We start from the raw sequence: 15,915 nt of genomic DNA, 5'->3' as shown, positions 1-15,915 counted from the left end.
CCATAGCTATTGTACAGAACATACGTGCAGTGTAGCCCAGTGAAAATGGATTCAAACATTTCCTTTCTTCACTTGTATTGGACCAACAAAAGTAAATACACCTTTATATGCTTTGTGATTTAAAAGCCGTAAAGACACCTCAGCCCATCTACCACTACATACATAACCAGTTTTGGTATTTCTAAGCAAAACAAATACTTCCAAAGGAGCTATTGTGAACAGATGGACTAACATTCATAAAACAGACAGTTCCCTTTGTAAGTGGTTTGTATGAATAAAATGTATTGTTTCCATTGAGATTTAAACTACAATTTACTTAAATTATTTTTATATTTGACCATTATATTGCGAGCATATGAAATGGGCAAAATGTTAAGAATAATTAAGCAGAGTGGTCCTGAAAACCCCGGTGTGTCTGAAAAATCGTATATAAAAGAAAGCAGCTATCTGTGGAGCTGCCAGTTCTACTTATATAAGCCCATCTGTTTACATCTACGCCTGTTCCCTAAAGAAGAATACATCTTATGTGAAGAATTCCCACCAGATCCCTCAAACATTTTATCATTCAAGAACGTTCTTCCTGTTTGTTGTCTCTCTTTCCTTTATAAGAAACTACAGAATTAATGTTTTCAGTGCTGTCTCTTAGCACATTTACAAGACAAATACTGGACTTAGCATATAAAATTAAATGAGTTTGTTCTCTTCTGATTCCATAATGAATAGAAATGGTTGCAAACCATTTGCATATACCTTTGACTCACAGTGGCTTATAGTTTTGTCTTCTATTTATCTCTCCCCTCCCACTTCTTTATTCTCATCTTGAATCCCTCAGAACACCTCTTGTTAAATTTACGATATAGGTTATTTTATATCTAATTGATCATGTGGAAAACCTGTTTGCTGTTTACATGGTATCTGGTCAGTGACAGATTATAAAACTTATTTTTAAAAAAGAAAAAGCTTTTCATGAGCTCCAAACTTTGTTTCCCTGTATCCCCCAGTCCTAGGAGTTCTGCAAATGTAGAGCTAATGTTTTACTGCTGAGAAGCAGCAGATGTACATTCCTTGGCTTATGTTCCATCCTCAGAACTACTTCAACAACAAAATTACCTGAATAACATCAGATATAAGCATGTGGACTTTTTTGATCTTTTTATTAAATCCTAGTATCAAAGTGAATTTATCCACTCTCAAAGACAGGATGGGAAGAGGACAGCTTTTGAAGATCATTTGAATTTCTTTCATTTGGTGGCCTAATCTTCTTCCTACTCTATTGAACTTCTGTAAATTGTTTTAGGATTCTTAGAACAACAACAACAAAAAAAATCTCTAAGAGTTCCAACTTCAGATTTAATTATCAAAGTGTAAATTCTTTAGATAAACTTTAGTGACACAGCAAATACAAAATAAAATGAGGTCAAGTCAAAAAAGGAGCAAATTCAATTAGCCCCTTCACAGAAATCTTGACTTGATTTCGAGTTTTGAATTACAGATTTAGAATAAGGGTGGGTTTTTTCCCTGCCAGCTTTTGTGGAACTGAAGTATGTTAATTCATCTCATTTCTAATACCAAGTTTTCAACCAATTTTAGTGGTTCAGGTGCTTGTAAGTCTGTTAACTCAGACGTGCTGCTTTCTTCCCAGGTAGCTAATTCCACTCTGACCCCCAATATTCCTTATATTTTGGGCTTCTCGGCTGCTGAAGGCAGGAAGCACAGCACTGTGCTCTGCCCATATTTTATTCAGAGGGGTGTATTTTGGGAAGACCTGATTGTTCTTTGCTGCCAGCCGCAGTGCTTTGAATCACATCCCATCCCCTTCAGCACACCTCCGCAGGAGTCCAGCAGCCTGCCCGCACCAACACAGTTGGGTTAACAGGTCAGAGAGAGCGATGTGTTGCACTGATTAATTAATGCTTTTGCACAATTGAAGTTGTCTAGACCAGATGCATACCCTAGCGAAATTCTTTTTGCTTTGGTGCGAAGTGAATGAAACACATAAATGAAGGTCATTTTAGTAGTAAGTTGTACCTCTGAAGTATCCATTACTGCTATTCAGTTTTATTAGCATTCTCTTAACATTAGCTTCCACTTGAAATGTCTTTCTTCTATCCCATGCTTTCTGCTTGCTGAGAGGCTGCTGCTACTCATTTGTGGGTCTGGGTATATGATGTACCTCATGAGGAAAAAGGGGGCTCCTGCATCCTTTCCCAGCATACGCACATTTATACTCCTCAGGCTTTCCTAGCAGAGATTTTCCATAAACTCCCATCCTTCATTGCCAAGCTGATATTAGGGTTTCTGCATCACTTGTGAGGAATAATTTTTTACCTAATATTTGTTGTCTCTGTTATAAACAGTGGCTAGCTGTGTTTTAGGTAAATAAATTATTCCATGGTAACCTGTTTGGGATCTTGAATGCCTTGGAGACAGTAGGAAATAGGAAGGGCAGTGCCCTCTTGACAGGGAATGAGTAAAGACAGGTTATGGGACACGTTCATCATGCTGTCTCTTTGTAAGTGCTGGGGCAGGATATAGTGTGCAAAGTACTGACATCATCTGACAGGATGTAGCGTGCATCATCCAACATTCTTGTGGGGTTTGATGTTTGTGTAGAAGATGATGTCAACTGGTGGACTGATTGATTCTCAGACTGAAAACCTTCTTGAGATTGGGAGCATTAATACATTTATTTCTGTGAAGGGCAAAAAAAAGATTAGACAGAAGTAGATCAGATATTTAAGACCAGTGAACGTACAGACATTTATCTCTGTACTTAGGGGCTGTATCTAGGGGCTCTTCCCTGCAGTGGAGACAACAGACCTTAGCCAATGCAGATTAATGCTTGATTTCTTCATGCTAACAGTAGCATGCTGAAGGCTCTTTGCTGGTTCTTGAAGCATCTGGCCTTGATTCCCCTGACTGCACTGGTGACATCACATTTCATGGAGATCTTCTTGGTTATACATAAAGTGGGCGATGTGTTGCTGCTTCATGTATAAGTGGTACCTGAGAGTGTGCAGATGACATCTGAATCATGGGGAAAAGTGAATTTATAAAAATGAACAGTGCACAGACCACCCTGGGCTTTTTTCCTCAGTAACACACAAGAATTGAGTTTCCATCTGACTGTATTGGACTTATCATAGTGTTAGAAGGTGCTGTTTGAACTGTTCTTTGACTAGTATTTTTTTACTGTGTTACTTTAGTAGGTATCTAATAAACAGCACTGACCTCTATTTTGCTTTGTTTATTGTAACAATGTTCTTTCTAGACAGATTTTTTAGGTACCTGGGTATAGTATTCTTCAACTGTTTAGCTGTAACAAAATACTCTTCCCAGGTATTCAGTGATTCCAGCAGTCCAGAGTAGGGATTAAAGGAGTGGTTTCTATTTAAGAATAGATCACAGCTAAAGAAATTTAGGGTATTATGGGATTCTCTGTCAAGGCCTTTGAAGATACCGTCTAAAACACTTTTTAACTGCTTGGCTCTATCAGCTATGGGGGAGTTATCATCCACTATTTCCAAACAGTTAGCAGATAAAGTCTTAAAGGCTTGGAGCAATCCCAATTGTATGGTGAGTCAATTTATGGGAAAAATATCTCTTGAATCAGTAGTTAAAACTTTATTACAGATGGCTCAGATATTGGGCTTGATTTATTCTTTATATCTTCTGTAGTGACATGAGTGAATTGTCTGCAGAAAGGCCACATCATACTTATTGCAGAATGAAGGGCAAATAGGAAAGGTAGTTGTTTCTTCATGGGCCCAAAACACTTCTTCCATTTTCAGCAGAATGGAGAATGCAGAAATAAAACTAAATTATTTTTAAATTGTTTCAGCAAATTAAAAGCACATTTGTTTAAACTTAGGATATGTTTGAAAGTAATTTGTATAAATGTCTTTTATACATACCAAAGAAAGTTGTTTCACCTGATGATAGTATTTTATTTGATTTTATGCCCCCCTAAAACTAACAGACATTAATTTAAATCAGTCAAGGCAAAGAGAAGGAAGATCTTAATAATTTTAGTTTGTTTATATCTTGTCAAATTTGCTTAGAACTGAAAATTCCTTGTACTTTTGGAAACTGAAAGCCTTTCTTCTACTGTGAGACACCTCAATATTTGGGCTTGATATATCTCAAGGAAAAAAGCCCTCTATTTTCAAAAATTTCTTAAAATCATATATAAAAAAATTCCTACAGCCATCATCATTTTTTCACACTTCTGTGAGGAGAATGCATGGCAGTCTAAGCAGAATTCTTCTGAGAACATATACTCTATTTTAAATTAAAATTAAGAAGGTACTGGGAATAGAAGTGGGCTGCAGTTTTTTATTTCTGATTTTATTTTTGTGGACCATGTAATACAGGCCATAACTTAGGATTCTATTTTTTGAAGGACAGTCTTGAGTGCAAAGTTTTAGGTAATAGTGAAAAATTAATAAAAACAAGTAACAGAGAAAATTCTCATTGTCCATACTTTACATGTTTAAAATAAGATGAAATTTGTAAAATATCATTGAATTAGAACTAGTTAAAATATTTCTCTTGCGCACACGTTGCACAAATGAGAACTATTGCAGAAATAATTTGTTGAAGTCTTTTTCACTTTCTCTTGACATTTGATAGAGTTCTCTTGACTTTTGAATTGCTAAGCTGGGGATCCTTGGATAAAATCCATTCTCTATCTTGACCTTTTAAAAATATCTGTGCTTTAAAGTTTGGAATATCAGATGTTGCAAAGGAAAGCTGAAAAAACCCCCCCACTGGACGCTTATGGAGAAATCTACCCAGTACATAATCTGCTTCTCAAACACAGCTACTTGTGATTGACTCATGAGCTGATGCATGAAGGTGTGTAAGTGATGCAATTTTTTAACCTGTTGTATTTTTGGAAAGAAATAAAGTGATTGAATGGCATAATGCGACATTAATGCCCGTATCAGTTAATAAAATAAGTGTGATGCTATTATTCATGGTATGTTAAGAATAAAAATCATTGACATTGTGTGCATAAAATAGATACGAATAATGGCAGAACCTATTAGACTCTAACTTCAAAAATATCCAGTAATTATGCAACTTAAATTAGCAATCTTAACTTACCCATATATTTACATATTAATGGTCCTAAGTGGTAACTGTAATTGTCTCTCATCATTGCTTCCTTTGACCCTCATTTTTCAAATAAGAAATATGAAATTCCATTAAGTAACATTAATAGTAGAAAATTAATTTAAGGCAATATATCATCAATTAGCAAGCCCTTAAAACATCTCACTGGTTTCACATGATGCTTACTTGAAGGAAAAAAATATAATTATTTTATGTATGTCTGAATTAGAGGATAACATCTTATGCATGTATGATGGAAATGAGAAATAAAGTATATTAGATTTCCTGGCCTTGATCCAGTAAAGCATAAAAATTCCTGTTGACTTCTCTAGACTATTCACATGTGGCCAATCAAGGGTGAAGAGCTCTGCAACATATGGAGCCAAGGCCAGTGCCAGCATCTTTTGACTGGGAAAGGCTACACTTTTGACAGGGCTTATCTTTATGCCTGGGCTTGGGTTTTTTTGATTGTTTGGTTGGGTATTTTTATTCAACTAAATGTTCTTACAAGTAATCAGGAACTTCCTTCAGATAATTAATGCATCTGCTTTATCCTAACACCTTACCTTACAGAATGATTCTCCTGACTCATTCTCCTTCATGGAGAATGACATACCCATGGATGTTCTGCGTTATAGATTGAGATTAGAAAGCAGCATTTGCATCTGGCCAATAGGTCTTTAGTCATCAAATCGACAAATGGAGCTAATGTAGAATAATAATGTGTGAAGTTACTTCCAAGTACCAAAGACTAAAATACATTTTACACAGTGTGCTGCTTTCGTAAGGAAAAAAAAAAAAATTACAAAAGCCATTAAAAACTAAATGCCTCTTATTCGTCATGTCAGTGAGGCTATCATCATCTGTTACAGGACATTTATGATTTTTTGGACTGCAAATGTTACTGTTCTCCATAAAAGCGAGAATGATTTTTGTTATTTCCTTAAACACCAGCCATGTAAATAATGTCTCTTTTTTTTTAACCTTTTTTTTTTTTTAAAGGCCACGTTTTCAAGTATTGTAGTGTTCTTTGAAAAGCACCTACATTGTGAGAATTATTTGATGTTAGTAACACTATTAAGTTGTCAACTATAGAATATGCTATAAAGATAGTTTGAAGAAAACAGGTATGATTTTTCCCTCTTTTTACATGAATTTACCCTACTTATCCATGTAAATGATAGACTGGGAGGGGCTGCCTCTGTGAGGTGTGTGGTGGCTAGAATAGTAAGTGTAACCTGGAAATACTTTTTGACAGAAGCTTCAAATCTTCATGCTTGCAGGTTTCAAAGATGTGTTATGAATCAGGACAGTTTGAGATCTGGCGTCAATAACAGGCTAACTTGACAGAGTTTCAAGGTGTAATTAATAAATTTCTGTGTGAGAATTAGCTTCTCCATAGCCTGATTGCTAAGCTGAGAGCTGAGGATGTTATGGTCTCCCGCACTGCAAGTGTGTAAAAGCCCATCCGCTGCTCCATAAACGTTGTCCTTGCAGGCTATTAAGTTCTTCAGTTCTATTTGTAGGAGGATTTTGGTTTTCCCCTTATGGATGCTAATTAATTCAGATTTCATTGTCCTTTGAAAAATCTCAGAATCCTGTTTATTGCTAAGATTTAAACTGACTGTAATCAGCAGATTGATCGGTGAAGAGAATATTAGGTATCAAGATTAGTACAACCTGATGAGCCAACGTGCCACCATGAATGATGACAATGTGCAGAGAATATATTAAAGGGAGCAAAGACTTTCGTTATTTTGGAGTATGCTAGATCAAGTAACATCTCCAAAATTACACCCACTGGATAGAAAGTTGATGAAAACCGGAGGCAGACTAAGGAAGTATGCTATTGGCTTTTATCTTTACATGCAGATCTAGCAGCCAAAATGAATTACAGTTATACATGAAATAGCTCTGGGATACACGACTGGCAGAAGAATGGTGTAACTGTCAGTGCAAGGCTTTGCAACATTATTCATGGAGACTTAGAGGCAATTAACATGACTTCACTCAGCTGAGTTTTCAGCAAGGAAATAAACAGCATAACTTCAAAATGAGAGTTTCTGATTATTTTTTTTTTTATATTGCATATTCACTGAAGAAAGTATTTGCACATTAAAGATAGCTGTAAAACATTAAATTAGGCAAATAAGCCTTATATGTGGGAAAAAATTGAAAGTAAATTCAGCCTACCAGGTCAAATTTGAATTTATTTTCATATTTTAAAGTGGTCATGATCAATAGTTAAATTTTTGTAGTTTAGCTAGCTCTGTTCTTATAACTAGCATGAGCTTGATTCTTTCAGAGAACAAAACTCTTCTTCTTTCAGGTATGAAGTGTACTCTAAGCAGGACAAAGCTGAGGATGGAGCCAGCCCAGCAGGGGTAAAGCTGAGAGAGGATTCTTCAAACATAAAGACTCCAGCTGACTGCTTTTCCCCACATTCTTGACACCAGTATACAGGCTGGCACAACTGCAGAGTAAGTATTAGTAAATCATGAACCTTTAGGAAGCAATTCACCATAGCACTGTCATTTCATGTAGAGATTTTGTTTGTGTGTCCATATACACTGGTGGTTCGGACAGCACAAGGGAATCTTAAGATAGAGATATACTGATAGAGATGACATACTTTTGCAGGAGAGACGTAGCAAGTGGGTCACTTTATGCAAAATTGCCACTACTTGAAATATTGCCAGGCAGAAGCATTCAAATGAGATGGGGTGGGACCCTCTGGCCCCTAACTGATGCAGGGGGGTTATGTGTATTCTGGTGATGAACTGGTTAATGAAGCTGGCCTCAATGCAGAATCTCATTTAACAGTACTCATGGGCAGAGCATTTAGCAGTCTTGTCCTGGCCCTTGTCCACATGGCTGTGGAGACTACAACATTTAGCTCCCAAGCCTGGTGCTTCCCATAAAAAATAAAATTAAAAAATGGCATATCATTGTAGGTATTAAGGAGTGGTTTTGTCCCCTTTCCACTGCAGTATTTTGTTCATTCCAGTTCTTGGCAGGTGCTTCTGGTCACAGTCCCTTAATGTAGATTCTAGTGAACACTGCCGTTTGGGGATGCTGTTTCTTCAGCGAAGGGAGCAGAAGGTGCCTCTGTGTCAGAAAGGTGAGAAAGAAACAGGGCAGCAGAAAAGGTAGAGCTGTTGTTCTTTCTCCTGCACGGAGTGAGCAAAAGCAGGGTCTGGACAAAAGAAGATGGAGGAAGCTGAAGATTTAGGAAAGAAAACAGGGATGAACACATAATCGACAGAATCAGTAAAAAGAATTGGGAAAAGACATTTTCGTAGGGGGTCATGGCAGTATTTATTGACTTCTGGGAAAGCAAAGTGATATAGGGTCTGAAACGGATTGTTTTAGGAAAGGGAACGTATTGATTGTGGGGGAGTAGATAATTGATGCTGGAAGAAGGGAATTTGCATGTACAGCCATAGCATGTGAAAATAAAACATGTTCGCTGGCAAGAGCAGACAGGCATTTTGAATATGCAAATATGAGTTTGCATATACATGTGCAAGTGTTATGTATGCAATAAATCTCTGAGTAAATTTTGCAGGTTCATTTTGTGTCTCAGCTAATACAAAACTAGGTTGAGCAGAGCTTGACTGGGGAGAGAGCAGTGAGGGGGATCTGTATGGGACTGAAAACAAGGAACATACTGTAATTATGTTAAAACCAAGCATTACAAGCAGGAAATGCAAAGTTATGATTACTATTAAAAGAGACCCAGGCATGTTAATTTATGGAAATTAGCAGTTTAAGGCATCTAAAAACCTATGTACTGACATAAAATTATGCTATAAAATTATGATTAAGGCATTTTCCTGTTTGTGGCCCCAAATTAGTTTAATTTTTAAAGATGTTTTTTTGCCACATGATGCCACTTCAGTGAAGGAAGCGAGATGTTCAGTCTGCATTTGTAACTTCACAGGAGTGGCATAAAGAAGAAGGATTATGTTGGTGAACTTAGTCTCTGCATTTTTCTTCATGGATTTCTTTGCTCATGATTTGAAGGCCTGACCATTTTTGGTCCTATTTCTATCTCTTAACCTTTTGTATTCATTATTTTATCTATGCTTGAGTGTAAAATACTCAATGTAACATGTTTATGTATATGAATAAAGAGATACAGAACTGTTAGAACTGAACTGTGTGACTTTTCTCCCTTCATTTGCTTGGGGGAAAAAAAAAAAAAAAAACCAAACCCAAAAAAACCCAAGCCAAATTTTCAGTTGAAATACTTAGTTTTCTGTTGGGGAAATCCTTAATCCCCTACATAGATTTTAGTGGTTTTACCTTGAAGTGAAAAGCAATTCCACTATCAGTCCTGTGTTGAAGTTATTAGTGTTCAAGGCCACAAGGTGTATGTTAAGTGCTCTTCAACTTCCACTGACAGTTCTTCCAGGAAATACAACAAAATGAGTAATTTCTTTCTTTTTTAACCATTAAAAAAAGAAACATAGACACATTTTTGCTCTTACCTTCCCTCTTTGTGACAAAGTTGTCATAATTTCCACATTTTTGCTCTTACCTTCTCTCTTTGTGACATAATTGTCATAATTTCAACTGGCAAAATGACTTATTCTGCATTAGTGGTAATAAAAACGTGGCACTTGAACATTTCTGTACAAAGTAATGTCTGAAGGAGCTGAAAAGAAAACTGAAATTTTGCTTGTAGGAAGACTTAAAAATAGAGGATAATTTATCATGCTATAAATAGGGAAATATTCATGCTGGAATAAGCAGTAGAAAATGAACAAGTATAAAAATTAGATGTATCTTTTTAATATTAATTTATGTTTTAAATGGGTGCTTAAAATCTGGAATTGGATATATAACCATACCTAATAGGGGCATAATTCTAATTCATCATCAGCGGAACTTCATCTCTAAGCTATTCAAGAGCCTGTATACATATTGCGGTATGTGCTGTAAACAAAGTTAGAAGGCTGGCTTTCATTTCCCAGTTTTGAAGGGTTGGCTTTCAGCTCTTGGATCACAGCTGTAGCTCCATGAACAGTTCTGGCAGAAGTTCACAGTGCCGCTTGGGGGGACGAACCCTTCTTCTCTCCTCTTCCCTTTTCTGGCACTGGTGGTGTGTTGCTGCTTTGTGAGCCAGACCAGGGAACCACTTCAGATAAAATCCACTCTGAAAAATGGAAGTTACTTTTCAGCTGTATTTGTTTCCCACTTCAGCTCACGGTACAGTCACGAGGATGTTTCTGCTGGCAAAAAGGAGAGGAGCAGGAACATGTTCCTGGGAGTGGGCTGGAGAGCAGAACCACCATTTGTGTCAGCAGCACACTTGCTGCTGGGATAAGTAAACTTGATATTATACCATCAGAGTCAGGGGGAAATCTTAATGCTGTGCAGCCATAGGCAGCATATGGACTGACAAGAAAATGAAACCAGTTAAATGGCTAATTGTACCTGTAAGAGGCAATTTCACCCTCCTATTCCCTCTTCTCTCCTTGTCCCTTGCCATGTTCTCCTTCTGCTTCCTTGAGCTGTCTCTGGTCTTATCTGACAATGAGCCAGTTCAGGGAGTTAAACCTACAGGGAACTAACCCGACGAACAGAAAGGTATGCGTGGGTTTGTCTGTATTCCTTTGCGTTTGGCTCTTTAGCATGAATGTGGTATAAGAGAGGGTGTAAGGTGGACTGGGCACTGCCCTTGTTGGATGGGGTTAAAAATTGCATTAGCCATATCACCTGACAGCAGTCATAGCCAGGGGATATGATTTGAATTGAACATATAAAATGGAAAACGAGGGTGATGTTAAATTCAGAAATCAACAGCAGGATAAGGCAGGGATTTCCTGAGGATGTTAGATGCTAAGCCTCCCATTGAAATTCAGACAACTTCCAGCATCTACTTCCCATAGGCTCTTTAGAAAAGTTGAGATTAAATTCTTTAACTCTTTTATTGTAATTACTAAAAGCTTAATAAAACATTATGTGTTTTGGATGAAACTCTGGCCCTGCTAAAAACAAAATTGAGAGTTTAACTTCTCTGAGGCCAGCATTTACCATACTGGCTTTAATGAATCCATTGGATATATTACATGCTACGAGGCTAGTATGTACTTCAGAAGAAAACTCCCCAACTTTCATTAGAGCAAACTGAATATGTTTAGCATTTTTGTGAAATAAGAATAACACTTTTGAAATAACAAGTGCAGGATGTCAATTGATTTAATGGACAATAAGAAGTAACGCTTGCAATTGTGAGACGTTAGAAATCCAATTATTTCTATTAATATGCTTGCATTAAAGAGCCATATTTCAGTGCTGTCCCATGCCTCGCTTGTCTTGCTGCCTGTTATCAAACTGAAGCCTTTAAAATCTCCTGTTTGCATTTTAATTGGCTTTGGGAATAAGCAGGAAGAGAATAATGGAAATAAGTGGCAAAATTAAAGTAATGCTTTTGAGAAGCTGGAAGCATATAACAGGCATGTAACAGGCTCTTTCTCACTAACATAAGCCCCTGCTTCTGATACACTTGTGTCTGAGACATCTGAATCCTTTTTGTCTCCTCATTTAAAAGAGAGGGAAGCAGGCTTTTTAATTCTGAACATGCTCTGTGCGTGTTTCAGTGTTAATATCACAGTTGGAATCTGGAATTATATTCACTAAGCCCTGCCTGTATTTCAAGCCAGCGTGCTAAAGTGGAGAATTTAATTCACATAAACGTTGAGAAATGGAGGCGCAGCAGAGGAAAGTCTGCAGGCAGAGGTGAGTGTGATCAGTGCTAAGCAGATTTCTCTGGCTTGTGGGGCACCTCTCCTTCACTGCTGAGGATTAAACCCTGCGGGGTCATGTGGGTCGAGCCTCTGCAATTGTCGCTGTGCTCCTTTGTAATAAAATGCAGCAGTTTTCAACATTTCAACCTCAGCTCTTAGGGAATCTACCTGGCAATATATAGATCAAGTTTTCTACAATGATGTTGTGTACAGAAATGTTTTTTCTTTCTTTCCCTTTCTTTTTTCTTTTTCTTTCACCTACTCCATACCCTAATTGCACTTAAAAGATGTCGTGGTGAACCCTGTAATCCCATAAATGTTGAATCCTGTCATGGACTTGGTTGATTCTCCTGAAATGCAGAATTTCCAAACATAGTGATATTGAGATCAGTTCAAATTGTGTGCATGTTCACTGTCTTGCCTGACATCAGCAACATGATCATAGATTTTCAAAAAGGGCCGACAGAAGGGTCACAATCTAGAAACCGTTTCATGTAACCTGGCAATACAAAAGGTCACAGGGGTGAACGGCAACCCTGGGAGCTGTGTTTAGCTGTGGAAGGCATGGCTATGTTGTTACTGCAAATGAAACCCTCTGTGCATTCCTTTCCCTGTGGATATTAAGTCCCACGCAAGTCAACATAAAAAATTAAAACCAAACTCCTAAACTGAAGTTAATGCTGACTGAGCTGCAGCCACTTTTCATAAGTCCCAGTTACTACAAATGCTTAAGATGGGTTAGTTATTTGGCATTGAACCTCAAAAACCTTCCAGCAATTTAAATGTGGGTATGAATGGTTATTGTTTTATTCAAAAGTTACCACTCATGTGGCCTACAGTATGACTAGACTAAATTATTAATTTCTGGAGATTCTAATGGAAATAGGGGAAGGGAATATTATTCAAAGAACTCATTTGGAAACCAAAATGCCATTAGGGCGTGTAGGTTTCAAATTTGGACTGAGCAAAGAATAATACATCAGCTCTTTTTTTCCTTCCCTGTCATATTCTGTTCTTAAAGCATGAGTGGGATGCTCTCCAGTTCCAGGTGGAGGGAATAGATTTATTTTATGCTGAAAATAATGAGCTTGTATGTGTTTGTGTGTTTGGTTGAACGGAATACTTTTGCATCAGATGGCTGTTTATATTCACAGACCTCTTTGCTGAAAGGGAGAGTTGTAGATCATTTGACAAATGGTCATCAAGTACAATGCACTTTTCTTAGGTTGTCAAAATCTGGGGAGTAGAAGCCACTGGAGCAAAATGCATGGTTTTGCTTAGAAATAAGGGATGCCTAGTTTTATTCAGACAAGGGAGGTCAAGTTGGATCATTGTGGGCTCAGTGAATAGGGTGTGTGGGGAGCTCCTGGCTTCTCTACCTCCTGTCGCAGCAGTTTCTATTAAATCACTGATGAAGCAGGGGTCCAGTCTCTCTTTATTTTGACATACAAGGAGAGGGAACAATGGCAGATAAATGAGTGCAAGGAAAACTTTTCTATTAAAAACTAATGCAACATCACATGAAAGTAAATATAGGCACAGGCAGAGGCTCCTGACTGACTTGCATCATTTTGATATGTAACATTTGCACTGCTTATAAAAAAACCCAGCAAAACCACCCCACTTTTTAAGTAGAATTCAGGAAGACTTTAGAGTATTGCTGTTTAAGTGAGTTCCAGAGGAAGAATTTGCTTCATTTTATTTATTCGTATGCTGCTGCATTAATATTGGAGAGCAATAATGCTTGAAATCGTCTAAACAATTTTCTGTTTAGCACTTGAATCTATCAGGAAGAAAGTGTCTATCTTAAATGAACATAAAAATCATTAATGTATTTTCCTAAGGGAGCCCAAATCTGAATTGCTTTAGAAGTTTAAATACACATCTGAAAACATATTTCAGAATATCGGATGGCTTAATAAGCATTGTTTAATGTTATTTCTAAAATGTGTGGGGTCTTATGGTAATTGAAATTCAGCAAGAATATCTGAACTGTTGTGTTTTATTTAGCTGATGTATATCTATATAGCCATAATTTGGGTTTGATTTGCTTTTAAATTTTAAGAGCATCTTACTGGATGAAATTATGTCCTTTCTTGCTAAAAACCTCAAGCTGTTATCTTTTTCTTTTGGTTAACTCTATAATTTGCTTAATTTTCCTCCTCTGCAATACAAATGGATAAAAACAGGTAGCAAAATAGAGAAACACTAGTAAAAAAAGCGTGAAAAAGAGCACCAACAGAAAAAAACAAAAGGAACACACAGTTATCAGTAGCTGAATAATAACTGCAAAGGGAAACCTTTCAGATGGTTTCTTTTATCTTAGCCTCAGTCTTTAATGTATGTCTGCACCCAGAAAAGTTTAAATATTCTCTAAGCTGGCCTAGCATCAGGGTGGACTTGGGGTCTGAACTCTAGAAACTCTTTACAGCTCAAAGTTATTCCTGTGCTCTATTAATTGTACGCAGCAGAATCTTATCCTGAGCTGGTTACCTCCCTGTAGTTCCTTATTCGAAAAAGTAAGATGGCTGGCTAAAAGTGTGGGATTAATAGGTCTGGTATATATAAAAAGGAGGAAATCCCTCAAAAAAACCCACTTACCTTGTGTGTCATGGTAGACCCTGGATCTGACATTGAACATCCTTTTGTTCTGCACTAAGCTGTGCTAAGTGATACGCCATTTCCCTGGCCTACTTGTTCCTCCCAAGCCCCTGAAAGCAAAATAAAAAGATTGCTACCTTTTGTGAAAATACAGCCCGTTCCCTCCAGGAGTTCAGATCCACCAGCAATCATTGTAACTCACTATTAGATTGATTCAGCACCATGCTGGGCTTTTCTCTTACTTTCCACCAATTACGGAGGCTGACAGAAAGAAGAAGAAGAAGTATGCTGCAATAAATGGGGAAGAAAGTGAGGAAAATATTGGCATTTCCTAAGATTTAGGACACAGTCACAGTAAATCTAAAGACTTAATAGGAACCTGACTTTAATATAAGAAAAACACCAGAATCAGTCTCCAAAGGCAAATAATTTCTGTGACTTCTCATTTCTGACAGAAATGCTGGCTCTTCATGTAATTCGTCTGGAGATATCAGTGAATCTTAATCTGTGGAATACGATACAAGCATGGTTCTTAAATGCTCTGCTAACCATTTTTCTGTATTTAAACTGGAATATATTTTGAATTCCCACAGTATTCTTTCATAACTATAAATTTATACACTGCAAATGTGTACCTTAATAGAAAGAAAAGTGGAAAATCATCTCAAGAACTGTGAATAAGACTTTGCATCCCCAGGTTTGTATAACAGGCCTGAAGGCAGATTTCCATTCAGGTATTTATTGATACAGATAGATTTTGTTCTGCAAGTTGGGTTCCCTTTTCTACACTCAGCTAGCGTTAAAAATCTCTGTACCGGGTGCAGAGGACTTTATTTTTTTTTTTAATATGTTAAAAGTTTTTTTTCTTTACTACCACTTTTATATGTTAGACTTCTTGGAGACGTTGTTCAGACACAGATGATGGGACACATGAAGGATGGAACCCCCCTAAATGCAGAGATTCATAATGAGACAGTGCAGTTACTGTCTTTCCACTGGTTTAAATTCTATGTTTGTTCTCCCTAAAACCTGACTTAATCACAGTCCTTCACTCTGTATCTTCCCAGAGAGTAGTACCTTTTCTATGACTTGATATATCTCACAAATAGCCATTTCTCCAAATGGCCTGTCTCTCTGCCTGGGGCCCGGAGGGATGGGCACACTGAACTCTTAAGCTTCCATTTATTGAAATTTCTGTGTCTGAACCTGCGATTTCCCTCTGGTGAAGGCCCTTTCTATATGTAGGGCAAAGCTCTGGTGTATTTGAGAAGCTTCTGAAGTGAGGGAGGAAAGAAAGTTTTGATGTGAGGATTGTAATGATCAGCTTGCAGTAATGAAAGGATCCAGCCACAGCATCATTTCAATGGTTGAAGGACTAGTTCCGTCAATTGATTCTGTTGCTGCGCTTGTTTAATGTCAGGGTCTCTAATGTTTTGTGTTA

The 15,915-nt window shown here is 37.4% G+C and overlaps 1 protein-coding gene across 1 annotated transcript in view; it reads left to right on the top strand.

Annotated features, from left to right (window-relative positions):
- Positions 1-15,915, top strand: part of SPAG16 (sperm associated antigen 16) — a 417,235-nt gene that overhangs the window by 323,250 nt on the left and 78,070 nt on the right. The window contains 1 exon segment of the mRNA XM_074910337.1: positions 14,413-14,431. Within this exon segment, the coding sequence (XP_074766438.1) occupies positions 14,413-14,431 (19 nt within the window).

Source organism: Athene noctua, chromosome 7, assembly GCF_965140245.1.
Source record: "Athene noctua chromosome 7, bAthNoc1.hap1.1, whole genome shotgun sequence".
NCBI classification, from domain to species: domain Eukaryota; kingdom Metazoa; phylum Chordata; class Aves; order Strigiformes; family Strigidae; genus Athene; species Athene noctua.
This window is presented reverse-complemented; position numbering and strand designations above follow the sequence as displayed.